We start from the raw sequence: 15,195 nt of genomic DNA, 5'->3' as shown, positions 1-15,195 counted from the left end.
GGAGGCAGGGAGGAGGGAGCCGCGCACGCACGGGGCCGTCCCGGCGTCCTGGCGCGCCGCCCGGCCAGCGAGGTTGTTGAAAAGCAATAGATAGCTGCTGGCGGCGGCGAGGGGGAAAATATTTTGATCATGTGACGCCGCACAAGCTAACTAGTTTGCTTCATGTGTGAAACTTCCACAGGCGCTACCAACGCCACGCTTAGAAACGGCCCCGCGGCCCGGCCCGGCCCGCCCCGCCTCTCCGTGAGGAGGCCAGCGGGGCCGGCCCCACAAGGGCTGCGGGGTGCTGCACCCTGGTCCTGATCCCCTGCCGCAGCCACCCCACAGCAGCACCTCCCGACCCCCACCGCCGTCCTCCTGCTCTTCAGACAGCCAAATCCGCCATCGCCCCCTCACAAAGTACGCCGAAGCCGCGGCACCCCTGAGGGCCACCCTCGTTTGTGTGGACGTGGGGATTTCGAGTGGCTCAGGAACGGTGAGACGCAAAGGAGTCAGTCACGGAAGCACTATTATTTTCCATAAATCACGCCTGAAAGCCAGCCATCGATACTAGTGTTTCATATCAACAGAGAATATCCAAAATATTCACGGCATAAATTGCTACGCGCACACACAACAGAACTCCTTACATTCTGCCCAAATCAAAGGCTGCAAATAAACCAGCAGATTCCTTTGATGCTGTCAAAACAAACCTCCTTATCTTTATTTTTAACTTTAAAAGAATAAAATTTAAGAACTACAAATCCCGTCCTTTTGCTTTCAGAAGTAATTTTCAGCGCCGATGTTTCAGCATCCTGCTTACAAACAACAAAGTCTGACAATCTAGCCACATAATATGATCAGTGTTGGGAACACCTCAGCTCAGATCCCATCCAAATCAAAAATAAATGAATAAAAAGGAGAAAGAGAGAGAGAAAGGAAGGTACAATACAGACTGAATACCTTCACACATAGCAAGTACTTAGGCTGCCTAATTATTTTCCTTGGCACTGTATATTGAAACAGCACTCTGATCCCAAACAATTAAAAAAGGCAAATATTATCCTTATCTCTACAGAGGGAAACTGAGGTATCCTCCAGTCAAAGCAGCTATCTTTAGATCATGCAGTCAGCGGGCAGCTATGCAGAATTCCCGCACGAAACCTCTACTTAATACCATTTTTCTGAAGTCACGTAATTTACTTGCCACGGCTGAATTCACTGCTTGTGCAAAAGAGGCACTATTCCATTTCAATCAATCTGTGAATTTAAGCATGTCCGCACTGGGAATGGTACACATGACTACAACTATGTTTTAAAACAGGGTTTCCTTTTGGGATTTTCTAAATCAATTCTCCTTCTTTACTCAAAAAGGAAAGGGAAAAAAAAAAAAGCAGCTTAATTTTCAGGACTTTCTGGGAAAGCACAGTCCCCTATACAGCTGGCTGCAGTAAGAAAGCCCTTCACATCTTGCACATCACAGTTACTTCACACTTTGAAGGTGTGACCAAAGCCATGCCCTGGAAGGAGCCTACCTGGTGCAGGTCTCAGGCACCCACCTGTATCACAGCAGCCATAGCTGCAGACCCCTGAGAGGCTGCTGCGTTGCCAGAGCAGTCACTACCACCCCAATGGGAAGCTAAGCAGGAAGGGTTTTGCCACAGCAGCTATTAGCCAGGGAAGCAATTCGCTGCCCGAACCTAACTGCACAGCCTCAACAGCAAACCTGGCCACATGGTCTTCAAAGGGCAAGAAACTCGATACAATAACTTCACAGAGTATAAACCATTTTGTAGCTAATATAGGTAAAAAAAACCCACTGTCATTCAACAATAACCTGCTACAGAATTATTTTTCAGTAAGCAGACACCTAAAATAAATTCCAAGGAAAGCTCTCAAGGAAAAAGTGTAACAGTCTAAAGTAACAGCTTACAAGCTCCTACTAGTAGTTTTACATGAGAATTTTCCTAAACTTCTTGTTTGTTTTTTTTTGTTTGTTTGTTTTCTGAGCAAACATGCTAAAGGAAAGAAGTAACAATCAAAAACCCCACATATACCTGATTTATTTTTTAACAGCAGAAGAAAATAGCAGAAAACTCCTTCCCCCTCACCAGCAGCTCTAGTAGTCAGAAAAAGGCCAATGGGGATGGCAGGGGGAGGCCACGGGGAAACGAGGGATACAGCCCCACAGGCAGGAGGGTGAGAGGGCCTGCGGCTCCCAGAAGCATCTCCACAAACAACCGCCAGCTCACCAGCCTAAACCCCATGCCTTTGGGAACCTGAGAGGGCTACAAAGCAGGGTAGAGCCAGGCCAGCAGCGAACTCTTAAAGGCAGAACACCGTTGGGCAATTTGGCAAGCCCAGGTGCGAAAGATTAACTAATAGTTGTTGAAATTGAAGAAAGGAAAGGAATAAATAGATTACACACCTCTAAACATGCTCAGTCCTCCTGACAGATTTACCAGGCTCACCATGACTCAAATGCAAGCAGTGATATGAAAGCAGATCAAACGCTGATAGCTCTGTACTGAAAGCAATTCCTCGCACACGCTGCAGAACCACCAAACTCTGCTGTGCACCCACAGATGAGCTGCTGCCCATTCAGAAATTCAGCAGCCTCACAACTTGGCTTGGTGGTTATTAGAGAATTAACATTCCCACCGCACTTGGAGCATAAATGCACTATATATCAGCACTCTTTCAAACCATGCATGCTGAAAACTTTTACACAGATTCCGCATCGGTTTTAATAAACATATAAATGAAACATTTTGATAATAGCATCAGGATAATGATCTTACATCAGACAATTTTCTAAATAGTTGCAGGTGCCTTCAGATGAAGCTATATAGGGAATACAGGGCTTGCTAAAAGATACTTTATACTCGCTACAAGAACAATTCTCATCTGAAAAGCAATCTTTAAGCAAGATACAGTAACTGTGATTTGTACACACACAAAAAAATGTCTCTTCTCAAAGTTCCGAGTCAAAGGGGTGTAAGACTGATGCTTGCTGTTACCCCCCACCTGAAAGCATTGAAACTGAAACCAGATTCCTCCAAGCTTTTTCCACAGACACCATTAGCAGGATTTCTCTTTAAAAAGAGAAAGGTACACAGCCTGGGACAGAAGGACACCTTGACTCAGCTTCTCGTCATTTTCCCAGTAGGAATATAGGCAGCGCCTATGATAAAGTGCGGCTCTAAACTGAAAAGTCGCTTGTAATTTTCTTGTGCTTTGTGTTCATTACGCCTTGCTGTGTTCTGGATCAAATTTGTCCACTTTAAAAAATGAAGACCATTTGTCTGCCAGATAAAACGACGGGACTTGGTGGCAAGGGAAGTCTGCGCACGCCCCCCGCACCCCCCAGCATGTACTTGCACTCCTTACACCACAGTCATCAGGAAGCACGCTCTGCAGCACCAGCTGAGCTCCTGGACACTTGTTCAGCCCAGTTCTCCTCAGAGCTTAATTTCTGCGAGAAACCCAGTGGCTTTATATGGATGACTCTGAGTACATAATCATAAAACGGCGCGAGGAATACTTGAATTTCAGGTGACGGTGCCTTTGGTTTAAAGGGCGCCTATGCTGCGCTGCCACAACAGACAAATCCCTCGTTTCATTCAGCCACTTGCCTTTTCAGCTGCCTGAACAGAGAAAGTAAATGGATGCCTGTAACACTCGCATTCTCCCAGAGCACAATGCAATCACAGTAAGACTGGATTTATTCAAAAGCTAATGTTTATGGCACCGAGGCCGTATTTATCCCCGAGAGAAGCGCGCTTCCAGTTGTGCCAAGGCATGCCTGCCTGCAGGTACGCGTTACGTGGCTGTGTCCCCACCCTGCACAACAGAGGGAACCGTGGCGGGCTGCAGTGCCAGGAACGCGGGCGGGATTCTGTGCGGCGCAAACACTGCTGTGAGAGAGCAAAGTTATCTAGAAGTAGGTCTGGGAGCATCACTCGTCCACCGTCCCCAAAATGCGCTGTTCGCAAATTACAAAGGTATCTCGGGATAATTTGATCCCTAAGGATTCCTCGATGGCTGCAGAATACCATCCTGGGTGGATGTGGCCTTTCCAGAGGTAACGTGTTCCCGCTGGCCACTAAATGCCACAGTCCCAGAACTGGAAGAAAAACAAAAGCAATCCTCTGGCCCACCTGCAACTCAACCGCCGCAGCACTGTGCCAGCACATGAGCATTTGCGTGTAAAACAAGAGTGCGAACGCGTACGACCGGGTAACAGGAATGTATCAGAGAAATTCAGAAGGTAGCCTCATGATCAGAACACCAAAATGTGCACCTGATGTACAGAAACCCTTCGGCTTTACCAAAATATAATATTTACATTTAATAACAGGCAAGGCTTCTCTAAAGTAAATTTTACTCCAATACGATTGGCTCCACAAGGTTTTCACGTTTTAAATTTATTTGCTTTTCTCTGCAATACAGGAACAATGCTGCTTGATACCACTTTTCTATTACCAGTTTTCAAAACAAATTCGAAAACCACTAAGGTATACTTTTAATTTAAGTCTAATTAAAGTCCTCATTCAATCCTACCAAAACATGTATTTAGCACTATGCAAATAGCCCCAAAATTGAAAGAAAAAGTTTTTTTTTTTCCCAAGTACCTTAATAATCACAATTCTAAAATACATTCCAGCTAGCTAGCCTACCACAAACACATGCTACTGAAATTCTGAAGCCTTGAGCGTGCATGCACAGCAAGTGAGGCAACACTGCTTTACATATCCACAGAGAATCTTCAAAGCCTCCTGATAAATGGCACATTTTGAAAAAGTAATGAAATGTAACTCGCTAGGACACAGGTACAATCTTAAGGACATAATGATAAATAAACTACTGCCGTCCTCATGCTAGCAATGGGAATCTCAAAATACCGATGATGAAATATTTGAGACACAAATGTGAGAAAGAAACAGATCTATCAGTAGCTAAAGCTTGTTTTCATGGCATGAATTTCACCTCGTTTTAAGTTAAGATACTATTTCAGAAGGAAACAGCATCACCCAACAGACCGTACTCAGTAATTTCAAAAATTTTGTGTCACACATGTGACTAGAAAATTTAGTGACAGATTAATGCATTAGTGCTTCCTCCCCCCAGATTTGGATCAGAATGCCAGAAAGATGCTAATTGACTACTCGCTGGTGGAACTGTAACACGATGGAGGTGGTAAGACAGCGGACGGGGTCTGCATCTCTCCTCCTTTGCTGTACCCTGCAGACAGGGTCCTGCTGTTCAACATGTAGGCACATAAGCAATGCTACAGAAACCAATAACTGAACACCAAACCACAAAGTGTCAAATACATAGTCATAATATATATATAGATGCTACTAACTGAGAATACTGCTATTTGCAGCTTCTAAATAGAAGCTATGTGAATAGTAGGCTGTTTATTCGAAAACGCACAGGGAAAAATGTATTTTATTCTCCCGCTGAGACATCAAGAATCTATTTGCCACACTAACAGCTGTTTAATGGCCTTCAGACACAGGTCGGGACTCCGCAGCCCCAACTTAGCCAGAACTCCCGGTAAAGGCAACCTATTCGGCACAAAAAGCTGCAGAATGGGGCACACTCCGAGTTTCTCTGTTGCAAAACAGACGACTGATCCACACGCACAGAGACTGAGAGCAGCTCGACGGATTTTTTTCTAACACCAGGTCAGCACCCTGTGTTCCGTGGGTGCTCCCGGAAAGACCCAAGTTCTCTCTCTGTGTGTAAGGTGTTCGTAAACCTTACGCACGTGCACAAAGGAGAAAGAGGTACGTACAGCGCACAGATAGGCCACCTAACGTGTTAAGCTGCTGCAGCGCAAATCGGAGCCGTGTAAGAAAAGGAGCCTCAGGACGTTCAGTATTTGTACACTGCCAAGGAATTCGTCGATAATCAAAATAACTGAGTGACAAGGTACTGTACTAGCATCACAAAACTCCTCCACAATCGCATCAACATATCAGCATGAGCAAGATCCATCTGCTTTGAAAACGTGTGTTTCTTCGGAAACAAGAGGCCTCATTTTCGAGCTTACAGATCTCATCTCGCTGCTGGGTAAGGACACTAAATGAAACTGAAGCAAAATTTCCTTAAATAATTTAAAAGGCTGGACAAACAGAGAATTCAGCGCAGAGTGGGACGCTACAGTCCTGAACATTTACAAAAATTGCCCACGCTGAGGCAAGAATTTCCTGAGCAAGTATCTCGGATGCTGTAGCCTACTGACAGTCCCCCCCCCCCCCCCTTTTTTTTTCTGTTCACAGCACAATAGTTTCTATAGGCGTGGGGCCAATCATCATCTGCTTTGCAAAGACACATGACAAGTGAGTGTATTCTAATGTGTGTATACACATATACACAGCATACGCACAGGTGATTATCAAAAAAAAAAAAAGAGAGAAGCCTTACGTTCGAACGCTGGACTGAATATTCCCTCTCACTCTTTCAAAAAGCAATCAATTTCTCTACTTACTGCTACAACATACCTGGAGGTGGCCACTTGGGAATTAAAAACAAAAGACAACGTACAGAAATAATTGTGTTCTGTAAGCTAACAGCAAGTATTTATTTTTTATTTTATACAACCCATTTTCTACATTAAAAACATTAATTAAAATCTAAGAAAATCTTATCTCGACCGCTTACTACTTAGATGGAAAAATCTTATTATAAAGAACGCTGATGAGTTGCCTTTATTACAATTATTTTGAGGAAAAAAATAAAAGTAAAAACGTCACAGAATAGTGCCCTTGCAAGACTGTTCTTTCTAGGCTGCATCCTATTTCTTACGGTACCACAGAAAAAAAATACACACACAAAAAAAACAACAACAAAAAAACCTGTGAGAGAGGACATAAACCCATAAATACAAGAAAGCATTTCTAAGGGTCATAGTGAGGACATAATGAATTTACTCTCACGCCAATAAAAATAAAATACTTTTAACAATTTCTGCCATGAGAAATAGCACTCTGAAGTAGCATGTGCCATCTCTATCGGACTACAATTTTCCCAGCTTTCAAAGGCACGAATTGTGAACTACCTGTGTTTAAAAGCAAGCAAACAATGCAGAATTTTTTGGATTAATTATGAAAGGGTATGCACATGAAGCCTTGTTATCTGATGGCTTCCAGTAACCCCATTTATCATTGCAAATTTTAAAAAGGTAAAAATCAACATTCACAAAAAAAAAATCATACTTCCCTGGAAGAAATAATACGGAAGTGGAATAAAATCTATAAAACATGACAGGAGTGCTCCGTTGGAAGTAGGCAAAGACACACAGGCAGCCTGTCCAAGGTTTCTATGATTATTTTTTAGGATTAATACACCAGTTGTGATATCATCCAACGTTTTCTCCAGGTTTTGCTCACTGAAGAACATACTTTATAGAAAGATCCAGCTGTCTGAGGACCCCAAAAGCGTCCACCTGCGTTTGCTCCTGCTAGTCCCCACTGCTAAAAGCTATTGAAAGATTTAACAGAAAGATCTCGTTGAAGGGAAAAGCAAGCCATAAAATTCTAATGCCCTACTCCATTTAACACGACTCACTCTCCTACTGAGAATTCAAGCGTAATCTCAGGCTTGTGTATAAGAACAACGAGATCAACAGCTCCGGGTGCTTCTTGCAGCGCCGTGGCCACGGTTCCGTCCCGCTCCCCCCTAACTATCTGGGTTCTCCGGAGACGCGGTGCCTGACAGGACGGCTCCTTTTCGCCTTCCTCGTGCAATACGTGCTGTTTTCTCACTCCAGGGCCGCAGCTACGTGCGGACGAGGTTGCGTTCGGTTAGGCACCGAGCTCACACAAGCGAAGTCAACGTTGGGGACGGTATTTCTGCTGGCTTACACAGAAACCTAGCCCCTTGCGTAACATCCACAGCCCGCGACGTTACAAATCGGTTTTCGAAGGGCACGGCTTGAGGCTCCCCCGGCTCCGTCACACCCGGAGGGGGACCGCGGGGAGGGGACCGAGGAGAGCGGGGGGGGGGGGGACCGGCGGGGCCCGGCCAGCGGGGCCCGTCCCCGTCCCGTCAGGCCCCGTCCCGTCAGCGGGGCGCGGGCGCTGCTATTTACATCGGCGGCGCCAAGTGCCCACTGGCGAGCGGGGAGCCAATCAGGCGGCAGATCGGGTGTCAGCTCGGAGGCAGCTGTCTGGAGACGGTTGCGGCCCGTTTACCTCCACAATTCAAATTCCCGGCCTCGCCGAGCAGCGGCACCCGGCCGCCGCCGCGCACGGCTCCCCGCGACCCCCGCACGGACAAGGCGGCCGCTCGGACGCCCCCCCCACCCCGCTTCGGGGTACCCCCACCCCCCTCCCTCCCCAAGTCGCCGGCCCCCCGGGGCAGGAGCCCCCCCCCCCCCGGGACAGGGAGCGGCCGCCAGCGGCCTGTCCGCGCCCCGCTCCGGCCGCCCAGGGCTTGGGGAGGCCCGGCTCGGGCTGCCGAGGGGTTTTGGGGAGAAAAAGGCGGTTTTCGGGGCAGCCGAGCGCGGCGGCGGGGCGCCGCACGAGCGCGGTGACTCAGGCGCACACACAGAGAGAGAGAGAGAGGAGGGGTGTGGGATGGGGGGGTTGGGGGGAAAAAAAAAAGGAAAAAAAAAAAATTAAAAATATATTTTATATATATATATATATATAAAAGGGGGGATCCGGCTGCTTTTAGTGGGCTTTGCGACGCGGAGAGCCGGCCGGGGACGAAACTAATTGTGCTAGGGGAGCGCGCAACTCGTTCCGTGCAAAATAAATAAATAAATAAATAAATAAATAAATAATTTTAAAAATCCAATAAATAAATAAATAAATGAGGGGGAAAAATAAATAAATAAACGAAAAAATACCAGGCTACACAGAGAGAAAGGAGGAAAACAACAACAGAAAAAAAAAAAAAAGAAAGAAAGAAAGAAAAAAAAAAGCCCTGCTGGAAGATAACGAGTATCATCCTGCGGGAGCTCTGACAAAAATGCCCCCCCCCCTCGTCCCGAGCCGCTCCTCCGCCGGGCCCCGCGCCTGTCCATCGCTATTTCGGAGTGGAGGGAAAAAAAAATACTGAAGCGGGTTCGCCAACGGCCCCATTTCGGCGGCGAAAGCGGCTCCCCGCCGCCTCCCTCCAGCCTCGGCGGGGCGGTGCGCTGCGCGCCGCTCACCCGCGCCGGGGAGGCTGCGAGCGGCAGGCTCGGCCCCGCAGGAGTGGGGGGGGGGGGGAATAAAAGAAAAAGAAAGCAAAAAAAATAAAGAAAGAAAAGAAAGAGGGAAAAGGGGGGGGGGGGGGGGAAAAAGTGAGGGATAAAGAAACTGAGAGCTCGGCACGGAGCCGCGGCGGATCGAGCGCGGGGGGCCGGTTACCTGCGTCCTGCTGATGGTCTGCCCGGTGCTGCCGGGGCTCATGGCCGGGTGATTTCTTTGTTGCGCCGCTGCCCAGGCCGGGCTGGCCGCCCCGTACTGGGCGCCCATGTCCTTGCCCATGCCCATGCCCGCCGCTGCCTGCTGGCTGCCCGGGGCGGCCGCCGCTGCCTGGGGCTGGGGCTGCGGCGGCGGCGGGGCGCTGGGGCTGCTGTAGTCGGGGTAGCTGCCGCCGTAGCTCCGCATCATGGGGCTGGGGGACGTGAGCAGCTGGTTCAAGGTAGGGGTGGCCCCGGACGGGTGCTGGTTCTGCCCGGAGAACCGCGCGAAGCCGCCGGCCGCCGCCGCGCCGGCAGCAGCCTTGCCGAGGCCGGCCCCGCCGCCGGGGCCCATCATCATGCCGCCGCCCGGCTGCCGCGGGGAGCTCAGCACCCCGTAGCCGGCCGCCGAGCCCCCGTAGCCTCCGCCGCCGCCTCCTCCGCCGCCGCCTCCTCCGCCGCCTGCCCCGGCGGCCGCCGCCGCTGCCGCCGCCGCCACGGCTCCCGCGCCGCCGCCGCCCGCGCCGCCGCCGCCGCCGGGGCCGCCGGGGCCGCGGGCGTAGGCCGGGTAGTGGTTGTACTGGCTGTTGGGGTACCCTTCGTGCGAGTTCTGCAGGGGGTCCATGCTGTTGGGGGCCGCCGCGGGGTGCATTATCCCCATCCCGGGGCTTTGTTGTCCGCCATGTTGATCAAAGCAAGGCCCGGCGCGGCTCGCCGTAGCGCTGCTGGCAGGGGCAGGGGCAGCGTTGCCATAATAGCTATTGAACTCCGAGACACCCGCCGCGGAGGGGCCGCCGCCGCCTCCCCCGCTCCCACCGCCGCCGCCGCCGCCGCCGAGGCCGCCGCCGCCGCCGCTCCCAGCGCTCGGGGGCGGCTGCTGGGGCTGCTGCTGTCCGCCCAGGGGTCCCAAGCCGGGGTGGTCGTAGCGGCCGCCGATGGGCTCGCCCATTTTGCCGGGCATCTCCTCCTCGTCGGCGCCTTTATTCAGCAGTTGCTGCGGCTGCTGCGGGGGCTCGGCCTGAGCGCCCAAAACACTGTCTTTTCCTCCATGTTGCTGCTGCTCCATGTCTGCACTGGGCTGAGCAGCGCCGCCACCGCCACCGCCGTTGTTGTTGCTGCCGCCGCCGCCGCCGCCGCCGAGGCTGCTGTTGTTATTCTGCACGGGATGGTGCTGAGGCGGCGGCTGCTGCGGCGGCGGCGGCGGCGGGAATTGATTTAGCTGCTGCTGCTGCTGCTGCTGCTGCGGCGGGGGCGGTGGTGGTGGTGGTGCTGGTGGTGGTGGTGGTGCGGGTGGTGGGCACGGTGGTGGTGGTGGGCATGGTGCTGCGGGTGCTGGGCACGGTGGTGGTGGTGGTGGTGGTGCTGGGGCGGCGCGGCGGGGTGATCGCCTCCGACGCTCTTCAGCTTGTGGTTGGGGAGCAGCCCCGTCTCCATGGCCGGGCCCGGGTTGGAGGAGGAGGAGGAGGAGGAGGAAGGCGGCGAGGAGCGCGGAGGCAGCGCCGAGGAGCTTCCACCTTCCTTCGCAGCCGGCTCCGAGGCGGAGGCGGCGGTGGCGGAGCCGTTCCCGTTCCCGGCGGCGGGAGCGGCGTTATTGGCCATGTCCGGCGGCTCGCCGTGCCGCTGCCGGCGGTGCGGGACGCGCTGCTCTACATTATTCACGCCGCCGGGAGCCCCGGGAGCCCCCGCGGGGCTGCTGCCGGCGCCCCCCGGCCCGCGCTCGGCGGGCAGGCTCGGCGCCGTGCCCTTGGCGGCGCCCGCCGGGGCCGCTGCCACTTGCGCGGCCATGATCAGCGCGGCATCGCGGGGCTGGGGGGCCCGGCACGCCGGCGGGGGTTGGGGGGGGGGGGGGGGGGGGGGTAGAATAAAAAGTTTTTTAAAAAAATTAAAAAATGGAAAATAATAATAAAAATAACAAAAACTGGGCCGCCGCCCTCAGAAAGACGGGGTCGGAGCGGGACCTGGCAGCGCCACGCGTGGCTCCGCTCACAGCGCCCCGCGCCCGTTCCCGCTCCGCGATTTCACGCTGAAAGTTTTTTTTTTTTTTGTGCGTGTGTGTGTGCGCGAGTTCGGGTTTAAACGAAACTTTTTTTTCTCTCTCTCTCTCTCTCTTTTTTTTTTTTTTTTTTTCCCTCCTTTCCTCCCCAGCCCGGATATGGGTAGGCGCACGCCCGGCCGCGCCGCGCCGGCCCAGCATGGCACGGGCGGGCGAGCCCCGGCAGCCATCGCCCCCTCCGCGCCCCGCGCACCCGCAAAACGCGGACTGGATCCCGCGGCGCGCGGATCCGCGCCCCGCCGCCGCCGCCCCCGGGGACACCGGGGGGGGGGGGCACCGGGAGCGGGCGGCCCCGAGGGGCAAACCTGGGGAGGCTCCGGTCTGCAGCCCCCAGCCAGCGTGTCGCTTTTCCCCCGGCAGGGAAACGCTCCTTATTTCACCGAAAAACGCACTTTCCTCCTTTTTTTTTTTTAACCCCTATTTTTTTTTTATTTTTTTTTTCCCATTTTGTGCGCAGACGTTTCTAAAATTTAACCCAAATTCCGCATCCTCGCGGTTGTGTCCACATGGTCCAGCTGTCCCCCCAGCCTAATGGTCATCCGCGCTAATTACGCCTCCGCACGCGGGGCCGTCCCCAAGATGTTCCCCGCAGATCAGCGGGAGAGAGAGGCGTCCGCAGTCCCGTAATTGTTTCCCGAAACAATGTGATTTCCAGCGTGCGCAGGACATTCATGAAAGAGCAGCAATACACACACACACACACACAAAAATCAAAACACGTCATCCAAATAACTTTCGCTCCAAATGGAAAGCTGTTGCTGATGACCTACATTTTTGAGCCATCGTTCAGGACGGCTTGGAGGGTTTTTTTTTTATAGCTATCTTACTACAAATGATACCCCGGTATACCAAAAAGTAATAGTCACACACTACGTTAAACTAATGAAAGCATCGGGGTGATCAAATACCCTGCTATGAGCGTGGATAGCAAACCGGGATATTAGCAAACATTTTCAATATAGCAAGGGGCTAAGATGCGCTGCTTTAGATGAATATTTCTGTGCACTCTGCCAAAGGTAACCACGCTTTCAAATTTCAAAATGGCTAAATAGGAGACTCGATAATAACGGTTGAGCAAAATGCGGTATCTCGAGAGCGACGCCGTCATGAGCTGGTAGGCTTCATTGTGCCCACTGTGGAAACATTAAAGAGCAGAAGCTTCATGCTCTAATGCTGAATTACCCACAAAGATCACTGATAAATGTATGAACAGTGTGATTCCAACGCCTATTAATTTTATTTCTGTCTGAAAAGTCGGAAATATTCGGACTTCAATTATGGAGCCAGTTTTGGAAAGTCTCAGCGTTCATCAAGTCCACCTTGATAACACTTCTGTTACAGTTGTATTTGTCTTCTTTTGGTGCTCTTTGCGAGTGCAGAAATGTTATCTGGCTACTGGAAAAACACAGAGTGGGGGAAAAAAATGGTGAGTAAGTCTAGTGGGGGGAATCAGGTGCATACCCAAGGGTCATTACAGTCTGTAACAACAACAAATTGCAGTTCTATGCAAACTGCTGGAAAGGGGTATATCATCTTTGTAGGAGAGAGAATAACAGAACTGTAAGATGAATTCATGCCAAATCATTCATCAGCTTTTGCCAAGAGAATACTACATCTTTGTTAGTGAGCCTTTTTGACATTTTCTCCTGGATTTTCTTCTTTTCGATATTCAAATGCGCGCTAATTATACACATTAAACCACCTAAGTTGATTTTTTGAAGTCTTTCATATGCAAATATAAATATAGATGTCTACTTGTGTGTATTTATTTACACGTGTACTCGCAAATAAAATAAAAAATCAATTACACACTTATACCTTAAGACATTTATATTCAAGCAAAAATATATACATTTAAAACCCGGCAACGTGTACTGATAGCGCCCCAGCTGAGGTTCGCAATACTTCCTGACATACTCCACAACTCTTCTGACCAGGAAAGCAACCCACAAAGTTTAACGCAGATTTATTTGCGAATGTTTTCCCCAGGAAAAAAAAAAAAAAAAGGAAAAAAAAAAAAAAAAAAAAAAAGATGACGCTTTAAGCCAAAGAGTTTATACCACTCCTATTCCTTCCATTTGTTTCAGCAACTCGGCTACAAGATTGGAAGTAAGAGGCTATAAAATAGAGGCCCTCAGCACAATGAAATCAGTCTGCTATAAAAGGCAACACATGCCAGTTTTTCCTCCCCAATGGCAGATGCCACACCCTAAAGCAGACAGAAGGCACTGCAGTCTGTGCAAGGGAAGCACAACACAAAGCAACGATGGTTCAATTTTGTAGATCACAAATAATGTTGAAATTCCTTTTGCCATCTTTGCTCAGATGATGAGTGGTAGTGTTTGTTAAATTCAAATTCTCCTTTCCAAAAGCTCTCGTTGTATGCATGCATTATGAATTTATTATAATATAATGTAAAAAAGCTCTAATTGCCATGCATATTATCTGCTGCAAAATGATTGCATTGATATTTGATATCACAAGTGTGCAGTTTCAACTTTAGTTCCATTTTCATTGTTTCTTCGATTTAATTATTTTCTATAAACCAACGCTGTCCATGCATCGTTTCTTCTCTTGATTTTTTTTTCCCCGATAAAGCGTAAACTCCCGTGCTCCAGGATCCCTTTCCAGGATAAAGAGTACAATTTTCTGAACTTAGTGTTGGCAGTTTGTGTGCAACATTGACTGTGCCATCCGCACAGACCCCTAGGCCCCTATGAAAGTGAGCCGCGTTGCACAGCAGCGTGGCAGCCGTCTTTCTGTTGGGTCAGAGCAGTCGCTTTGAAACCATACAAAGAGTAACACCAAAGAGAGGTACAGAAAACAAAACGATGTTTTAAGAGCTCCGGAGTTATCTTAGAGATGCTGGAAGAAACAGCATCGTCGGGCTCCTTAATTTTATTTTTATTTTACGTATTTATTTATTTTAAGGTGAAACCACAGCCAGGTTCAGGAGCCTGTTGCATCTGACCCGGGCGTCCACAAGTGTCTGAGAAATCCCTTTATCCAAAAACCCTTTTTTGTTTGGTTCTCGTGCTTTATGTTTAAATCCACTGTGCGGTTAGATGAAACAGTTGTCAAATTCACCGTAATTCTCAATTTCCTTCCTTTAGATTGGCATTAGATTTAATGAGAAAAAAAGAGAGAAGTATGTGGGCTTTTATTAAATTATCACTTCTTTTACTAGTTAAACACCCAATCCAAATCATTCCGAAGTCGGTGCAAATCTTTTAATTGATTTCAATAAGGCATAAATCAGATCACAGAAAAGTAAGCAGCCAGCTCAGAGCTTTAGCTTTATGCTTTAGCTTGGTATTTGGAGCTGTAGTAATGGGATTTTCCGTTTAAGAGAACCCTTATGTGGTCAATATATAAATATAACATATTAGTATTTTCTTTATTATGTAATATTTACATTTCAGTCACAAATGCAATATGTAAACAACTGCAGTTGATACCTGGCTGATAAGCAAGAATCTTTCAGGTGTAAAGGCTAGTGTAATAATTTTATTTCATCTGGTCACAACGAACTTTGAAAAAACGCAGTTTATGCCAACAGATTGTGGCCTAAAATGTGTAGAGAGTGACACATTCTACCATTTAATTAAAATCCATTCTTTAGCAGCCGCTAATCCCGGGCAATTTAATCAATTTCTTCTGGCAACGCGTAAACAAAAGGACTTCAAAACCTCACTGTCTCCATCTCAAGAATGTCATACATGATTTTATTAGGGAAATGCAACATTAGCCATTTTCTCCC

General features: G+C 49.3%; 1 protein-coding gene across 1 annotated transcript in view; it reads right to left on the bottom strand.

The window, feature by feature from the left end:
* ARID1B (AT-rich interaction domain 1B) overlaps nucleotides 1–11,182 on the bottom strand; it is a 326,604-nt gene extending 315,422 nt beyond the window's left edge. Inside the window, 2 exon segments of the mRNA XM_066994218.1 lie at nucleotides 9,348–10,627; nucleotides 10,630–11,182. Of these exon segments, the coding sequence (XP_066850319.1) occupies nucleotides 9,348–10,627; nucleotides 10,630–11,167 (1,818 nt within the window). The 5' untranslated portion in view covers nucleotides 11,168–11,182.
* Nucleotides 11,183–15,195: the final 4,013 nt, after the last annotated feature.

This window comes from Anser cygnoides, chromosome 3, assembly GCF_040182565.1.
Source record: "Anser cygnoides isolate HZ-2024a breed goose chromosome 3, Taihu_goose_T2T_genome, whole genome shotgun sequence".
NCBI lineage: Eukaryota > Metazoa > Chordata > Aves > Anseriformes > Anatidae > Anser > Anser cygnoides.
This window is presented reverse-complemented; position numbering and strand designations above follow the sequence as displayed.